Source organism: Sciurus vulgaris (genome assembly GCF_902686455.1).
Source record: "Sciurus vulgaris genome assembly, chromosome: 4".
Classification (NCBI taxonomy): domain Eukaryota; kingdom Metazoa; phylum Chordata; class Mammalia; order Rodentia; family Sciuridae; genus Sciurus; species Sciurus vulgaris.
This window is the reverse complement of record NC_136464.1, coordinates 56,707,463-56,720,738: the sequence shown is the minus strand read 5'-3', so window position 1 is coordinate 56,720,738 and position 13,276 is coordinate 56,707,463. Positions and strand designations below refer to the sequence as shown.

The 13,276-nt window shown below is 51.3% G+C and overlaps 1 protein-coding gene across 1 annotated transcript; it reads right to left on the bottom strand.

Annotated features, from left to right (window-relative positions):
• Positions 1–1,379: 1,379 nt before the first annotated feature.
• Positions 1,380–12,211, bottom strand: NODAL (nodal growth differentiation factor). Its single transcript, XM_079136371.1, has 3 exons — positions 10,849–12,211; positions 5,342–6,045; positions 1,380–3,593 (listed from the first exon to the last, which is right to left on the bottom strand). Exons 1-3 carry the CDS (start codon positions 11,039–11,041, stop codon positions 3,441–3,443), a joined length of 1,050 nt encoding a protein of 349 aa, XP_078992497.1. The 5' UTR covers positions 11,042–12,211; the 3' UTR covers positions 1,380–3,440.
• Positions 12,212–13,276: the final 1,065 nt, after the last annotated feature.

Genomic DNA, 13,276 nt, shown 5'->3' with positions numbered 1-13,276 from the left:
GTTAAACCAGCAAATCTCCCATACGAATACTGAGAAAAGAAGCCCGTCTTACAGTACAAGCTGTGAACAGAAGCCCACACAATAAAACCAGACCTGAAGTTTTCCTGTCAGGACAGTGTAGAGGTTAAGGTCAAAGGCCTTGGAGTTGAGTAATTTCAATTCCAACCGTGCTGCTTAGGAGCTGGGTCACCTCCATACAGCAAGGTTCAAGTGTCTGAGCCTTGGTTTTCTCTAGAATGAAGACATTTTTTCAAATATGGAAAGGAGGAAAAAATTTTTTTCTAGATTGTTGTGAGGCTTAGATAAGATCATGGAGCACACAGCCTGGGTTCTGATACAGGAAGTTCAGAATAAACAGTTCTTGTTAAAGAACTCATGCCCAGCTCTGTTGGCAAAAACACCCAGAAACTGTTCAGCTGGGTCTTCCATGTGCAGGTGTGGGAGTGGAGCAGGCTTGGCCACTTCCAGCACCGAGGCACAAGACCTCTAGAGCAAAATCTCCATGAAGGTCGATGCAGTGGCACACACCTGTAATCCCAGCCCGGCCTGGGCAATTTAGCAAGACCCTGTCTAAAGAGAGGAGGAGAAAAAAAAGCAACAACCTCTCTAAGGGAAGATGGGGACAAAATCACCTGGAAAGCACATCCATACATCCTGTGCCCTGCCCCAAAAGCAGTTAGGATAGAGGGTTAGGATCTTACTGATAATAAAAGGGGAGGCTTTTCAAGATGGAGATAACCTTGGTTATGGTGCCATCTAGGGGCAGCAGCCACTTCCTGTTCCTCATGTTTCTGCTTCTCACATTCCTTTTTGTTTTTACCTACTGCCAGACCCACCCACTTCCCCAGCCATGGCTAGTAATGCATCCAGTTTTTTCCCCTTGGAACTTGACTTGGTACTGCTCAAGGAACAGAGAACTTTGCCTTGAGAGCAAGTTAAAATGACCATGCCCCAGGCACAGGCAGGACAGTGCTCAGGCTCTACTTGACCTAAGACAAGCCTCCATTCAGTGGGCGGTCTCAAGCTGAGAGCTGCTCACCAGGCAAGGGCAGGTTTAACCCACAGGGCAGCAGAATGACCCTGTCACTGGCACAGGAAGCACTGAGTTTTCAGCAGGGGTCAGACAGAGAGTCACATCTTTGTACCTGCATTGTTATCTTGCAAGGGATGCAATGCCTTGCTGTCAGGGAGGTCTGTTCTGAGTCAACAGACGCTAACTGTACATGCTCCCATAAACTGGATAGCCACACTTTCTGGAAAGTCCATCATTCACTTTCTTGACCCAGGCTGTTTAAGAACCATCAGGTACCTACTTAGTAGATTCCTTAAAGCCCTGGGATGATTTTTTTTTGGTGGTTTGTGTGTGTGTGTGTGTGTGTGTGTGTGTGTGTGTGTGTGTGTGATGCTGGGATTGAAGCCAGGGCCTTGTCATGCTAGGATAGTATTTTCATTTCCAAGAATTTCAGGTCAAGCCAGGTGCAGTGATGCATGCCTTTAACCCCAGCTACATGGGAGGCTGAGGCAGAAGGACAGGGAGTTTGAGGCAGGGGAACTAAGAACTTACTCAAAAACAAAAGCCCTCAGGTAATGATAGGGTTGCATTCAAGTTTTGACTCTAAAGGCCAATGTGATACAAAGCCAGGTAAGCAAAAACTTGTAAGTGGCTATTAAGGACAATACCCCTGATGTGGCCAGGCCATGAGGCCTCCTGGGGTCTCATTCAGGAAAGGGAATGGGACAAACTGGCCTCACAGGGCTGCCCCAATAGTGTCTGGTTCTCCAAAGTAAAATTAGATGCAGAATCCTATTGTGATTCTGAATTGTGCTTACACCTAGGCGGGTATATTTCCAGTTCAGGAAATGAGCAGCTGGATCAGCTTTATTGCTGAGGCACTGAGGTTTCTCAAGCCCAGATCTGGTTCTAGCATATCCAGCCCCAACCTGGGCCAGGATTATCACCTTGACTCCACCGAGGCTACAGTTGAGTCAAGTCAGATCAGCGCGGATCCCACACAGTTGGGATCATTCTAAGGTTGGAGGATGAGCTGACAGGCTCCCTGGGACACAGGGTCAGGGGTAGATTTCCCTGGGCTCACGTCCTCCCCTGCTACGTAGCCTGTTTTGGCAGTGCTCAGCAAGGTCAACAGATAAGAGCAGAAGTGCTGCCTTGGGTTTTTTCATCCAGCATATGAGGATTGGTGCTCAGCTGTTTGCCTGGAGTCCTCTTTCTGGGCTGCCTGTGCAATCTGGAAGTAAGCCAGTCTTAGAGCTGACAACGGAATATGGCAGGGACTGGTCTTAACAGGCCTTGCAAGCTTTGGAGGGAGATGGGAGAGGGCCCCCTAGGACAGCCTATGGCTTAAAATTCATGGTCTTCTGAGCCTACCAAACAACTTTTTTTTGGTAGTGGTGCTGATCAGACCCAGGGCCCTGCACATTGCTAGGCAGGTACTCTACCAATGAGCTACGCCCCAGCGACAGCCAGAATGTAGTCTGATGCATCCCATACAAATGTGGTAGTGTCCACTGTTTTATTCACTGCACGAGAGGGAGCTGAGCAGTGAATACTCACCTGAGTTCACACGGCTTAGTGACCACAGCTCATGTCTCCTGCCCCCCACAGGAAGGCCTTCACCCCTGCTCAATAGGAACCGCACGGCCCTCATTAACAGCACACGTTGAGAGAAGGCGGTAAAGTGTCACCAACTTTAATAGACTTGAGTTGTGTCTGCCAAGCAGACTAACTCAGGGACATCTGAGGGTTCCAGCTTCCGTAATCCAACATGGCCAGTCCTCTAGGAGTTCCTGGCTCTCTTGTCAAAGACACCAGCCGGCCTAGGAAAACTGGACAATGGCTTTATTGTTTATGCAACTCATTAGACACCATGCCAGGGAGCCTCTGGACACAGCCAGCAGATGGCCACTGGCCAACCAGGAAGATGTGCAGGGCTCCCCAACTCAGCCCGATGCAATGAGAGCCAAACAAATAGTTTTAATCTAATAAATTGATACTTAATCATTGGGAATGGAACAGTGGGGCACGGACGGCTTTGGAGAATACTCCTTGCCCCACCTCAAAAATAAATGCACATTTGCTCCATCTTTTGCACACAATTTCAAGGGGTTCATGAATTTAAAAACAAATCGGGTTAAGAACTCTTGCACTTGCACTTTCACTCGCTACTGTCTTTTCAATAAAGAAAATCCAGCAAGCGCTCTGCTCTGCAGGGCTTCCTCTTCCCTTCTCCTGACAAGGGCCTCTGGGCTTGGCCGACCTCACAGAGCCCTTCATTCACAGAGTGGGCAGCCCTTCCTCTTTGGTTCAGGTAGGCAGACCTGCTTCTTCCCTCTGTTTCTCCTCCCTGGATAAATGGGATGTTTTCCGGGAACCTCCCAACCTTCTGGGGTGTAGGCACATCTGGCATCCCTGCAGGACGTTGTCAGAGGCACCCGCACTCTTCCACGATCATGTCTTTATGGTGCTCCAGGAGCACTCTGCCGTTGTCCACATACAGCATGCTCAGAGGCTTGGTCTTCACTGGGGCACAGCAGGTAGAAGGGACTCGATGGGGCTGGTAGCGTTTCAGCAGACTCTGGAAGAGAAGGGAAGAGAGTCAGTTCACATCCCTGCCAGCAGGTCAGAACAGCAGTACATCTGGGTAAAGGGTAAGAAAGTTAGAGTTAAAGATCAGCTTCTGGCTGGGCAAAGTGGCGCATGCCTATAAGCCCAGCAACTCAGCAGGCTGAGACAAGAAGATCGAAAGTTCGAGTCCAGCCTCACTCAGGAACTAAGCAAGGCCCTAAGCAACTTAGACCCTGTCTCAAAAAAAAAAAAAAAAGGGCTGGGCTGTGGCTCAGTGGTTAAGTGCCCCTGGGCTCAATCCCCATTGCAAACAAACAAACAAAAACCAGTTTCTGGGTGCAAAAATAGAAGAAAAATGGTTTTCATAAAAGAATCAGCATGCCAATATATCAACTCTAACAGCTAAAATAACTTCAGCTTTGTGCTGCCTCACAAAGAGTTTCCAAGTTTCATGTTTCTGGGTAGAGCAGTAGCTAACTTACAAGTCCTATTGTTTGAGCCTAAAGTGAATACCAGCTTTAAAAGTATTCCAAGAAACTGCTGGTTTAGTTCCAGAAATAGGAAGCAGAATAGAATCATGAGGAAACTCTTTACAGATTTGCTTTGTTGGCCAGTGAAGAGCAGAGTCAACAGAGGAAAGGTGACACCTCTTGACATTTAGGAACCTGTCCCTGTGGACATCTTTTGAGGTCAGAGTGAGCGCTGGCTATGGGGACTGCCTGGGTTTCCCTTTGGTGGTGAGGAGGTGGGCTAGGGGAGTGAGTGGTACCTGGGTGAGGCTCGGGACAGCCTCTGCCCAGCAGTCCTCTGAGGCTTTGGCCCCACCAGCAACTCCCTTTCAGGAGCTTAGCTCACCTGCTCATGCTCCCCAGAGCCCCTGAATCTGCTGGGACTTGGCGTGCAGGATGGACTGCAGGTCCCAAAGACTCACTCCAGGCTTCACAGAACAGATGAAAACGATCGGTCCCTTATGACCTTTGAGAGCAGGGCAGGGCCACCTCTGACAGCAGAGCCACAGCGTAGGCTCTGTGTTCCCTCCTAGCTCACCAGTCGGGTTCCACTCCCTCTGCCACCTCCTAGCCATTAAGCTTATACATACTGCACCTGGTGGCAGTTTCTGGCTTGTTTACTCCTTTGACATGAGTGGTCAGCTAGTTTGAGGAAGAAAAGTACAATGTCTGGGACAGTGTTATTTGTAATCATGGCCCCTAAACAGCCCCCATTTCATTAATGACTCCAACTTCAAGTAATGATAATGTGACATCAAACACATCTGTCACCTGCCACCCACTGTATAGGCTGCGTACAGATGATCTCATGGCCCCTACAGCAGCCCTATAGGCTGAGGCATTGCCCTCCCGTTTTTATAGGTAGGAAAACTGAGACCCACGAGAATAAGCAGCTTTCACACAGCTAATGGGAAGGAATCAAACAGACTGTCTATCCTAAAGTCCAGAACTTTGTTTCCCAGAATGTCAGGGCTGGGGAGGAGCCAAGACCCTGTTTTACCCCCATCCCCAATTTTATGAAAGACAAGAAAAAGTCCTAGGGAAGCAGTGTGTCAAGGCTACCCGGGGGGCTCTGTGAGGTCTCCACAATGGGTAAGCCCTATAACCTCCTGACCTCACCCAGGATCTCGCACAGGGTGGTTGCTTGAATGACTACGATGGACTGAACACGGTAATTCGAAAGCAGAGCGGGAGTCCTGTCGCCCTCTCTGGCAGCGTGTCCCCACTGCTTACTGCCTTGGCATCACACCTGGATGTACGCGTGGTTGGTGGGGTGAAACTCCTCGCCCACGGGGTTAGGACACTCGCCCTCGCAGCGATAGGCGTTGTACTGCTTGGGGTAGATGATCCAGGAGCCCCATCCAATCAGGTTGAAGTCCACCTGGAACTTGACCTTCCGACACAGCTGGCTTCTGTCTGGCAAGTGATGTCGCCGGTGGCGCAGGCCCCTCTCCCGGGAGAGCTGTCCCTCCTGGGCCCGCCGGGAGCTCTCGGCTTCCCAGAGCAAGGTGGCGCCACCTAGCCGCCTCTGTTCCCGGGGCAGGTTGGAGTAGAGCATCAGGAGCACACCGGTGACAGCGGCAGGGCGGCTGGGGGAGGGCCACCAGCACTCTCTGGCCAGACTGGACATCTGCACTTCCAGCGCCCCGGGGTCCTTCAGCCATTTGGAGAGGGGCTTGGTCACCTCCAGGACCATGCTGCCCGAGGAGAAGGTGACCTGGGACAAAGTGAGGGTGAACAGTTCCATCCGAAGACGCTTCAGGCACTTGGCTGGGTCCTGCTCTGTGTCCAGTTTTGGCTGGTGGAAGAGCTCAATGGTGAGTCGGCCCTCAGCGGGGAGGTCCATGGTGCTGGGCAGAGGCAGCCGGAGCTCAGCCTGCGCCAGATCTTCTTCTTGGCTCAGGAAGGAGAAGTCGAAAGCAAAGGTCCAGTTCTGTCCCTGCACCTCCACATCTGGACACGTGGGGGAATAAAAAACAGAAAAGAGTGAGAGGGGCTCCCCCACCTCCGTCGCGTATTGGAGACCTTATTTACGTCAACCATCTGTCACACATACCTTTCCCTAAGGAGGTAAGGTTATTGAGTCCATTTTAGAGGTCAGGACAATTAAGGCCCTACCCAAGATGTCTATCTGTGAAGAGTCAAGAGTCAGATCTTAATTTCTCGATTGCTAAGTCCAAACCCCAAATCACTGCTCCACCAGTTACCTTTCAGAGAACAACTGGTAAGAACTGGCTGAGTCAGCCAACAGGGTCACAAGCCTGGGCAACTTAGTGAGATCTTGTCTCAGAAATAAAAATTAGCCAGGTGTGGTGGCACACACCTGTGATCTCAGGGACTCAGGAGGCTGAGGCAGGAGGATGACAAGTTTGAGGCCAGCCTTGGCAACTTAGTAAGATTAAGTAACTATCTCAAAATAAAAAAAAAAAGGACTAGGGATGTAGCTCAGTGGTAGACTAGCCATGCATGAAGCCCTGGGTTCCATCCCCAGTACTGTAAAACACACCCAAACACACGCACTGTATGGATTCTGTCTCTCCTCCTCTTTCCCCTCACACAATCTGGAGACTTCTGACTTAAACTCTGGGCTTGTGTGACCCTGGAACAAGTCATCTTCTTGAGCTGTATTCTCACTGGACAAGTGGTCTGTTTCACAGACACATTAAGCTAGATGCAGGGGCTGGGGTTGTGGCTCAGTGGTAGAGCACTTGCTTAGCACATGTGAGGCACTGGGTTTGAGTCTAAGCACTGCATATTAATTAATTAAGTAAATAAATTAAAAAGGTCCATTGCTAGTCATTTTATATATATATATATATATATATATTTTTTTTTTTTTTTTTTTTTTTTAAAGCTAGCTGCAAGTGTCATGAAAACCTCAGAGCAATAGATGCTACCCTCTCCCCAGCCTGTGCCTAAGGAGCAAGGCAGAAACTTCGTTTCTAGAGCCTTACAGGTAGGTTTCTAAGGTATTCTAGGCATGGCTTTGCAGGGACCTCAGTTGGTCTTTCCTATCTACCTGCTCACCCTCCCGCATCTTCAGGTCCTTCACACACCTGGGACAGACACACAGCAATCACACATCCACACACAGCCTTGTTCTACCCACCCAAGACAGCCAAGCCTAAACTAGGTGAGATGGAGTGGGGTAGCATATTCCATTGATTTCAGTCCTGGACTAATTTTGTCTGATGTCTTGAACTAGCACATATTTGTGGATTTGAGCCCTCTTAAAAATAATCTTGCTGGGTGTGGCAGTTGCACACCTGTGATCCCAGCAACAGGGGAGGCTGAGGCAGGAGGGTTGCAAGTTCAAGGTCAGCCTTAGCAACTTAGTGAGGCTCTAAGCAACTCTAGCTAGACCCTATCTCAAAATTTTGAAAAAGGGCTGGGATGTAGCTCAGTAGTAAAGCACCCCTGAGTTAAAAAAAAAAAAAAGTCAATAATAACAATACTCTCTAACTTTCCCCCCTCTTCTTCGCAATGCTCACCTCTGTTTTATCGCAAGGACCCTGGGAAACAAAGAGGTGTGATGGCTTATCATAAGCAAAATCAGGAGTTAATCCTTAGAAATAAAACCAGGTGACTTGTAACTGGTGCATGTACAGAGATCCCCAAAGCCATAATGACTACTGACTTAGGGACAGTCTGCGTGGAGCACGTAAGTTTATTTTAATTGTCTCACAGAGCATCCTTGGTCTGGTACAAGTTTCCCTGGAAAGCTGGCCTGCATTATACATGGGTGATTCCTAGCTTCAGCCTCCTGGGGGCTCTGCTCTCAGCCCACCTCCAGCTGCCCCTTTTCACTTCATTTCCACTTCTCTCCTAATTAGCGCCTGCAGGGGGCAATAACCGGCCGCTGACTAGCAGCTCCCCAGAGGTGTGGGAAGGACACCCATCCCGCATTCCCACTGCTGCCCCAGCTGACCGTCTGCGGGGGACACGGTAGCAACTCCTGGCCACCTGTACCAGTGGCCTGCAATTTGAAAATGTTTAATCTCAAGTGTATACAAATGGTCCTTTAAAGGAAAGTACTCTTGCTTAGTGGCTAAGAGCAGGGCCCCAGAGTTTCCCCCAAGATGGTTCAAATTCTACCACTTGCTGTTTTGCTGTTCAACACTGGTCAGGTTACTTTCCTTCTCTGGGCCCAAGTTTCCCTCTTTGTAAAAGGGAAACAGTAACAGTGTCCATCTTACAGGGTGTTATGATTAACTGAGATCAAGTACATAAAGTGCTTTACCAGCACAACTACCTAAGTTCAATTACACTGGCTGTCTTCAAACTTCCTTGCTATTGTCAGAAGTTAGTGTCCAGAAGTTAGGCAGTAAGGGGCCTGGACAGGGGCACACAGTCATCTCTAAGTGGGACACGCAGTGTCATGGATGGGCAAGAGAGAGACTGCTCCTTCCCACGGGAAGAAGTCTATGACTTGGTGCCTTGCTGTACCCCCACAGCGCTCCACAGAACACCGCCTTGACAGGGTCTCCCAGAATCTTATTTCTTCCCTTCTTTCTTCAGTGATGGAGATGAACTCTGGGTCTCGTGCATGCTGAGCAAGTGCTCTACCAGCGAGCCACATCCCAGATTTTACTCTGGTTCATCTTAAAACAGGGTCCCTAATCTTTTGGCAGTCACTGATGCCCAGTCTTCTCCCCAGTAAAAAGCACATCTACCCAACTAATACAACATGTGATCTAGGCCAAGTATGAGGGAGGGGTACCTGGGCACCCCAAAAGCCAGCCATGTGCTGCATGCAGAGTTGGCCACACAGGGCCCACCTCCAATTCCTCAGAAGGAAGTGGTTGGGGCTGAGGCCCATGGGTTCTCCTTCCCTCAATTAAGGAAATGAGGGCACTAAAGAAAAGGTCATTATAAATTACAAGGGTCATTACCATTAGCTGTTTCCCAAGGTTTTTTATTTGTTTTCTGGTTTTGTTTTGTTTTAATATTGGGAAAGGAACCCAGGGTACTTTACCACTGAGCTACATTCCCAGCCTGTTTAATTTTTTAGTTCGATACAGGATTTGGCTAAGTTGCTGAGGCTGGCCTTGAACTTGTGATCCTCCTGTCTCAACCTCCCCAGTTGCTGGGATTACAGGTGTGGTCACTGTGCCCAGCTTCCAAGTGCTTTACAAGCACCCTCTCTTTAAACCCTGACCGCTGATACCACCCTTTGAAGGTGAGGAAAGTGAAGATCTGCAGTAAACCTAATCTGGTTAGACTCCAGCTCCCATTTCAGGCATAGTGGTACAGCTTAGGATACACCCAAGGACACCCCTTCCCACCAGCCTCCCTCCTGGAAGGTTCCTCCTGCTGCTCTTACACAAAGAAGCAATTCACAAGGTCAATGTACTGAATTTTATTGTGGATATTTAGATACACCCGCCCCCAGCAATCCCTAATTTACATAAGGAAAACCAGAGGAGTGGGGAACTGGGAAGCTGGGTTTGAGGGAGCAGAACCCAGTTTTTCAGATTCCAAGTCTGTGGAATCGCCTCCCAAAATTTCAAGAACTTTCCAGAAGGAAGTGAACTGGAAAGGTGTGCCCGCCCCCTTTCCCACCTCTCAACCCCAGGCCACCTTCTGGTCTTTTGGCGGAACTGCCAACCTCTATGGCAAATTTCCCATTGCTTCGCCCTCCAGGGCGTCCCCAGCCTGGTGGGTCCCCACATGACCCTTCCGGAGAGGGTCACCGGTCAGTAGTCTCAGCCCAGACGCGGCCGGCTAGGGAGCTATGAGCCCCGCCTCCAGGCCACCAAGGACCGGCGGGCGGCAGGTCAGATCAGATTAGCGGATGTTGATTGCGCCCCGGCCCCGGGAGCGCCGTCTGGCCCCCGCGGGCGGAGGGAGGCGCGGGGCTAAGGGGCTGCCCAGGTGTCGGAATGTGGATTGCGCCGGGGAAGGGGTCCTAGGTCCGGGCTCCCCCTCCTTGGCACCCACCTGCCCGCCGCGCTCGGTGCCCAAACGCACTGCCTGAGCTTTGCAAACGATACTCGGGTCACTGGGCACACCCGCATCCAAATCTAGGCTTTGAATCTTGGGTCGCCGGGGACACCTGATGTCTCCCCATCCCGGACCGGAGCACACAGACTGCCTTAATTCTCGGCTTCGTGACACTCCATCCGTAATCTCGGTTCTGTGAGCCCTAATCCCTGATGCTACACGCCTCGGCCTGAGACTCCCGACGCCGGACTCCGGGAACCATTCGCAAAAAGAATGGGGAAATTCGCCAGAAGAAAAGGGAAATTAGACAAGACAAAATAATAGCAGCAATAATGACCATTGTTACTGTGCCCAGTTCTGTGCTGTTTTCCGTGCACGGTCACCTAGCCCTTTCCACAGTCTTACAAAGAAGGCACCATTATCCCTTTTTACAAATGCGTAAACTGGGGCGCCCAGGCACGTAACTTCGAAAACCTCCGAGGCGAGAAGTGGCGCGATCAGGCTCCCTCTACATTTCTGGACTCCACGCACCCCAAATCTGGACCTGGATGATAGTGGTCCCTGCCTGGGACATACCCGGAACCCTGGAATCCCCTCCCACTCGGCGGTGGATGTGCCCAGGCCACCAGCCCTGCCGACGCAGAATCTCACGCAGAGCCAGACCCTGGAAGAGCCGTTGGAGCGCTGGGCTCGGTACGTCCTGGCCCCGGGGTGCACAGCACCCCTCCGCAGCCCCCAGCGCACGTCCGGAGGCCGCAGGCGAGCGACCCCAAGAGCCCTCGGGTGCGGGCAGGGCGGGGCGGCGCAGCCTACCTTGTGCCTGCAGACTTCGGATGATGTCCGCCCGGGGCAGCGGGTCGCGGTAGAGGCTCAGCATGTACGCGAGAGGGGACGGCGACGACGGCTGCCCCTGCGTCCGTAGAGGTACCGTGGCCACCGTGGCCGCGCCTGCCTGGAGCAGCACCCACCAGGCGTGCAGGAGGAACCGGAGGCGGAGGGCGAACATGATGGGCTGGCTGGACCTAAAAGCAGCGCCTCCACCCCTTATATCCTGGGCCTCCACAGCCGCCCCGCCCCCGCCATTCCTCCCACCAGGGAAGCTTTAAAAACCTATGACCCCCCTGGAGGGGGAGGATCCAGGAGGGTCCTCTACTCGGGGGTGGGAGATCTGAACCTGGGAAGGTGGCCTGCAAAACTGGAGGAGGCCTTCGACCCAAACATGAGGTCAGGGCGCCCTGGCACCCTGCTTCTCTGTGAGTCCTTGTTGCTGAGACAGCAGGCTCCGGGTTCAGAATTGAGGCTTTCTTCCTCTGCCTCACCTGGGACCCCTATCCCGTCCTCTCCTTCCCACTGTGGATGGATGTCTGCTTCAAGTAGAAGCAGGTAGGGACTGTGGAGTGTGTGCACATCTCGGCTCCCAGTCGGTGGCTTCCCAGGACTGGGATGCCCGGACCCCGTCTAGCTGGGGGCAGCCTCCTGAGCACTGTCCACGTGAACTCTGGGAGCCTCCCTGGTTTCTGGGGCAGTGCCTGTCTGGGGAGCCAGCCTACGGAAAACTATTGGGTTCTGAGTACTTAGGCAACAGAGGTGAGCTCCAGATGGAGACCCCCATGGGGACAAATGCTAGCTTCGAATAAGGAAGGGAGGGCAGGGACCGGGATGAAGATTTCTCCGACTGCGGCTGGAGCCTGCGGTGGAGCTGATGGGGTGAGGGGATGCTTCTTCATCTGGTAGCAGCGATCCTCCCCTCCCCCCACAGGCATGCACCACTTGTGTGATTTGAGGAAAAAGGTGCTACCCACGTCCTGCAACCCCTCTGTGGTGGCAGGACCACCGGAGACCTCAGACTCCCTCCCTTCCACCTCCCTGGGCCCTGCTTACCTCACCTGCACTGCAGTGATCCTTGCCTAGGCTCCCTCCCAAAGGCTGCAATTACCTTTAAAGAAATGCAAATTCCTGCCCGGGTGTCAGGCCAGTCTGTTTTCCTCCAAAAGGGAGGGCTTTCCTTTCTGCGGCACCCCACCCTGCTCCTCCTTTTCTAGCTTCCAGGAGCACATTAGCAGGTGGCTAACATTTCCCGGACACTGTGCAAGACACAGTGCCCGGTGCTTCACACACTCCGGCTCTTTCAAAGGAGGCTTCCAGCTCAAAAAAAAAAAAAAAAAAAAAAAAAAGACACAGACTCAGACCTAAGCAAGTGCTAGAAAATGGAAAGAGGCCCAGGAGGTTCACCATGGAGTTACAAAGCTGTGTCCCCCTGAGGGGGATAGGGCCCAGCTGGATAGGGCCCTGCCCAGGAATCAGAAGACAGGGGTTGGAACCATAGGCCCTGGTCAGTCTGCACACCAGCCATCTGTGGGTTCCTCAGAGCGGGACCGCCTCGTTCATCTTGTTCTCCTAATATATATATATCAGTCAGGACCCAACGAACCTCTGTGAAGTAAATAAATCCACAAATTTCACTGTGTTTGGGCTTGCCAGAGGATAAGTATCTCCTGGAGTGTTTGTTAAACTGATGATCACTGAATCCCATTCAGATTTTCAGAATTTGACTTTGGAGTGAGGGCATGGCACTTGACATATTTAACAAACACCCAAATGATTCCTAGATGCTTTGGGAACCCACCTTTCTAAATTCAGTTGCCTTCTTTGTAAAACAGAGATATCTCCTCCCAGGCAGATTAAATGAATGAATGTAAAAATACTTTGCAAGCTCTGAAACCTGATATAATGATAAACGATCATACATTTGGGTATTATTTTGGGTGTCTTTGGTTGTCCTTCCATGACCCTAGCCTGGGTGCTCACTGAGAGTTTTGAGCCCCAGCCCTCTGAATCAGACTCCTCCCCAGAAGCAGAAATTACCTTCATCATATGCACATATAAATCAATGGCAGGCTGTGGTTAGTGCAGTGAGAACTTTTAGCCTAGACAGAGGCAGCAAAACTGGCAACACAGGAGAGGTTCCCACACAAGGAGACAGTCAATTCCACCACCCAGGGTTCCCAAATCACCATGGGTCCTGGAATCCAGGCAATTCCAGTATAAACAGGGCCCATCCCCATGGGGCAGACTTATCCTCCAAGACTGGAGGAGAAACAAAAGAAATGAAGCTTCTACTTTCTTCTTTTTTTGTGGGAGGAGGTGGTGGTGGCAGGGATTGAACTCAGGAGCACTCAACCACTGAGACACATCCCCAACCCTATTTTGTATTTTATTTAGAGACAGGGTCTCCCTGAGT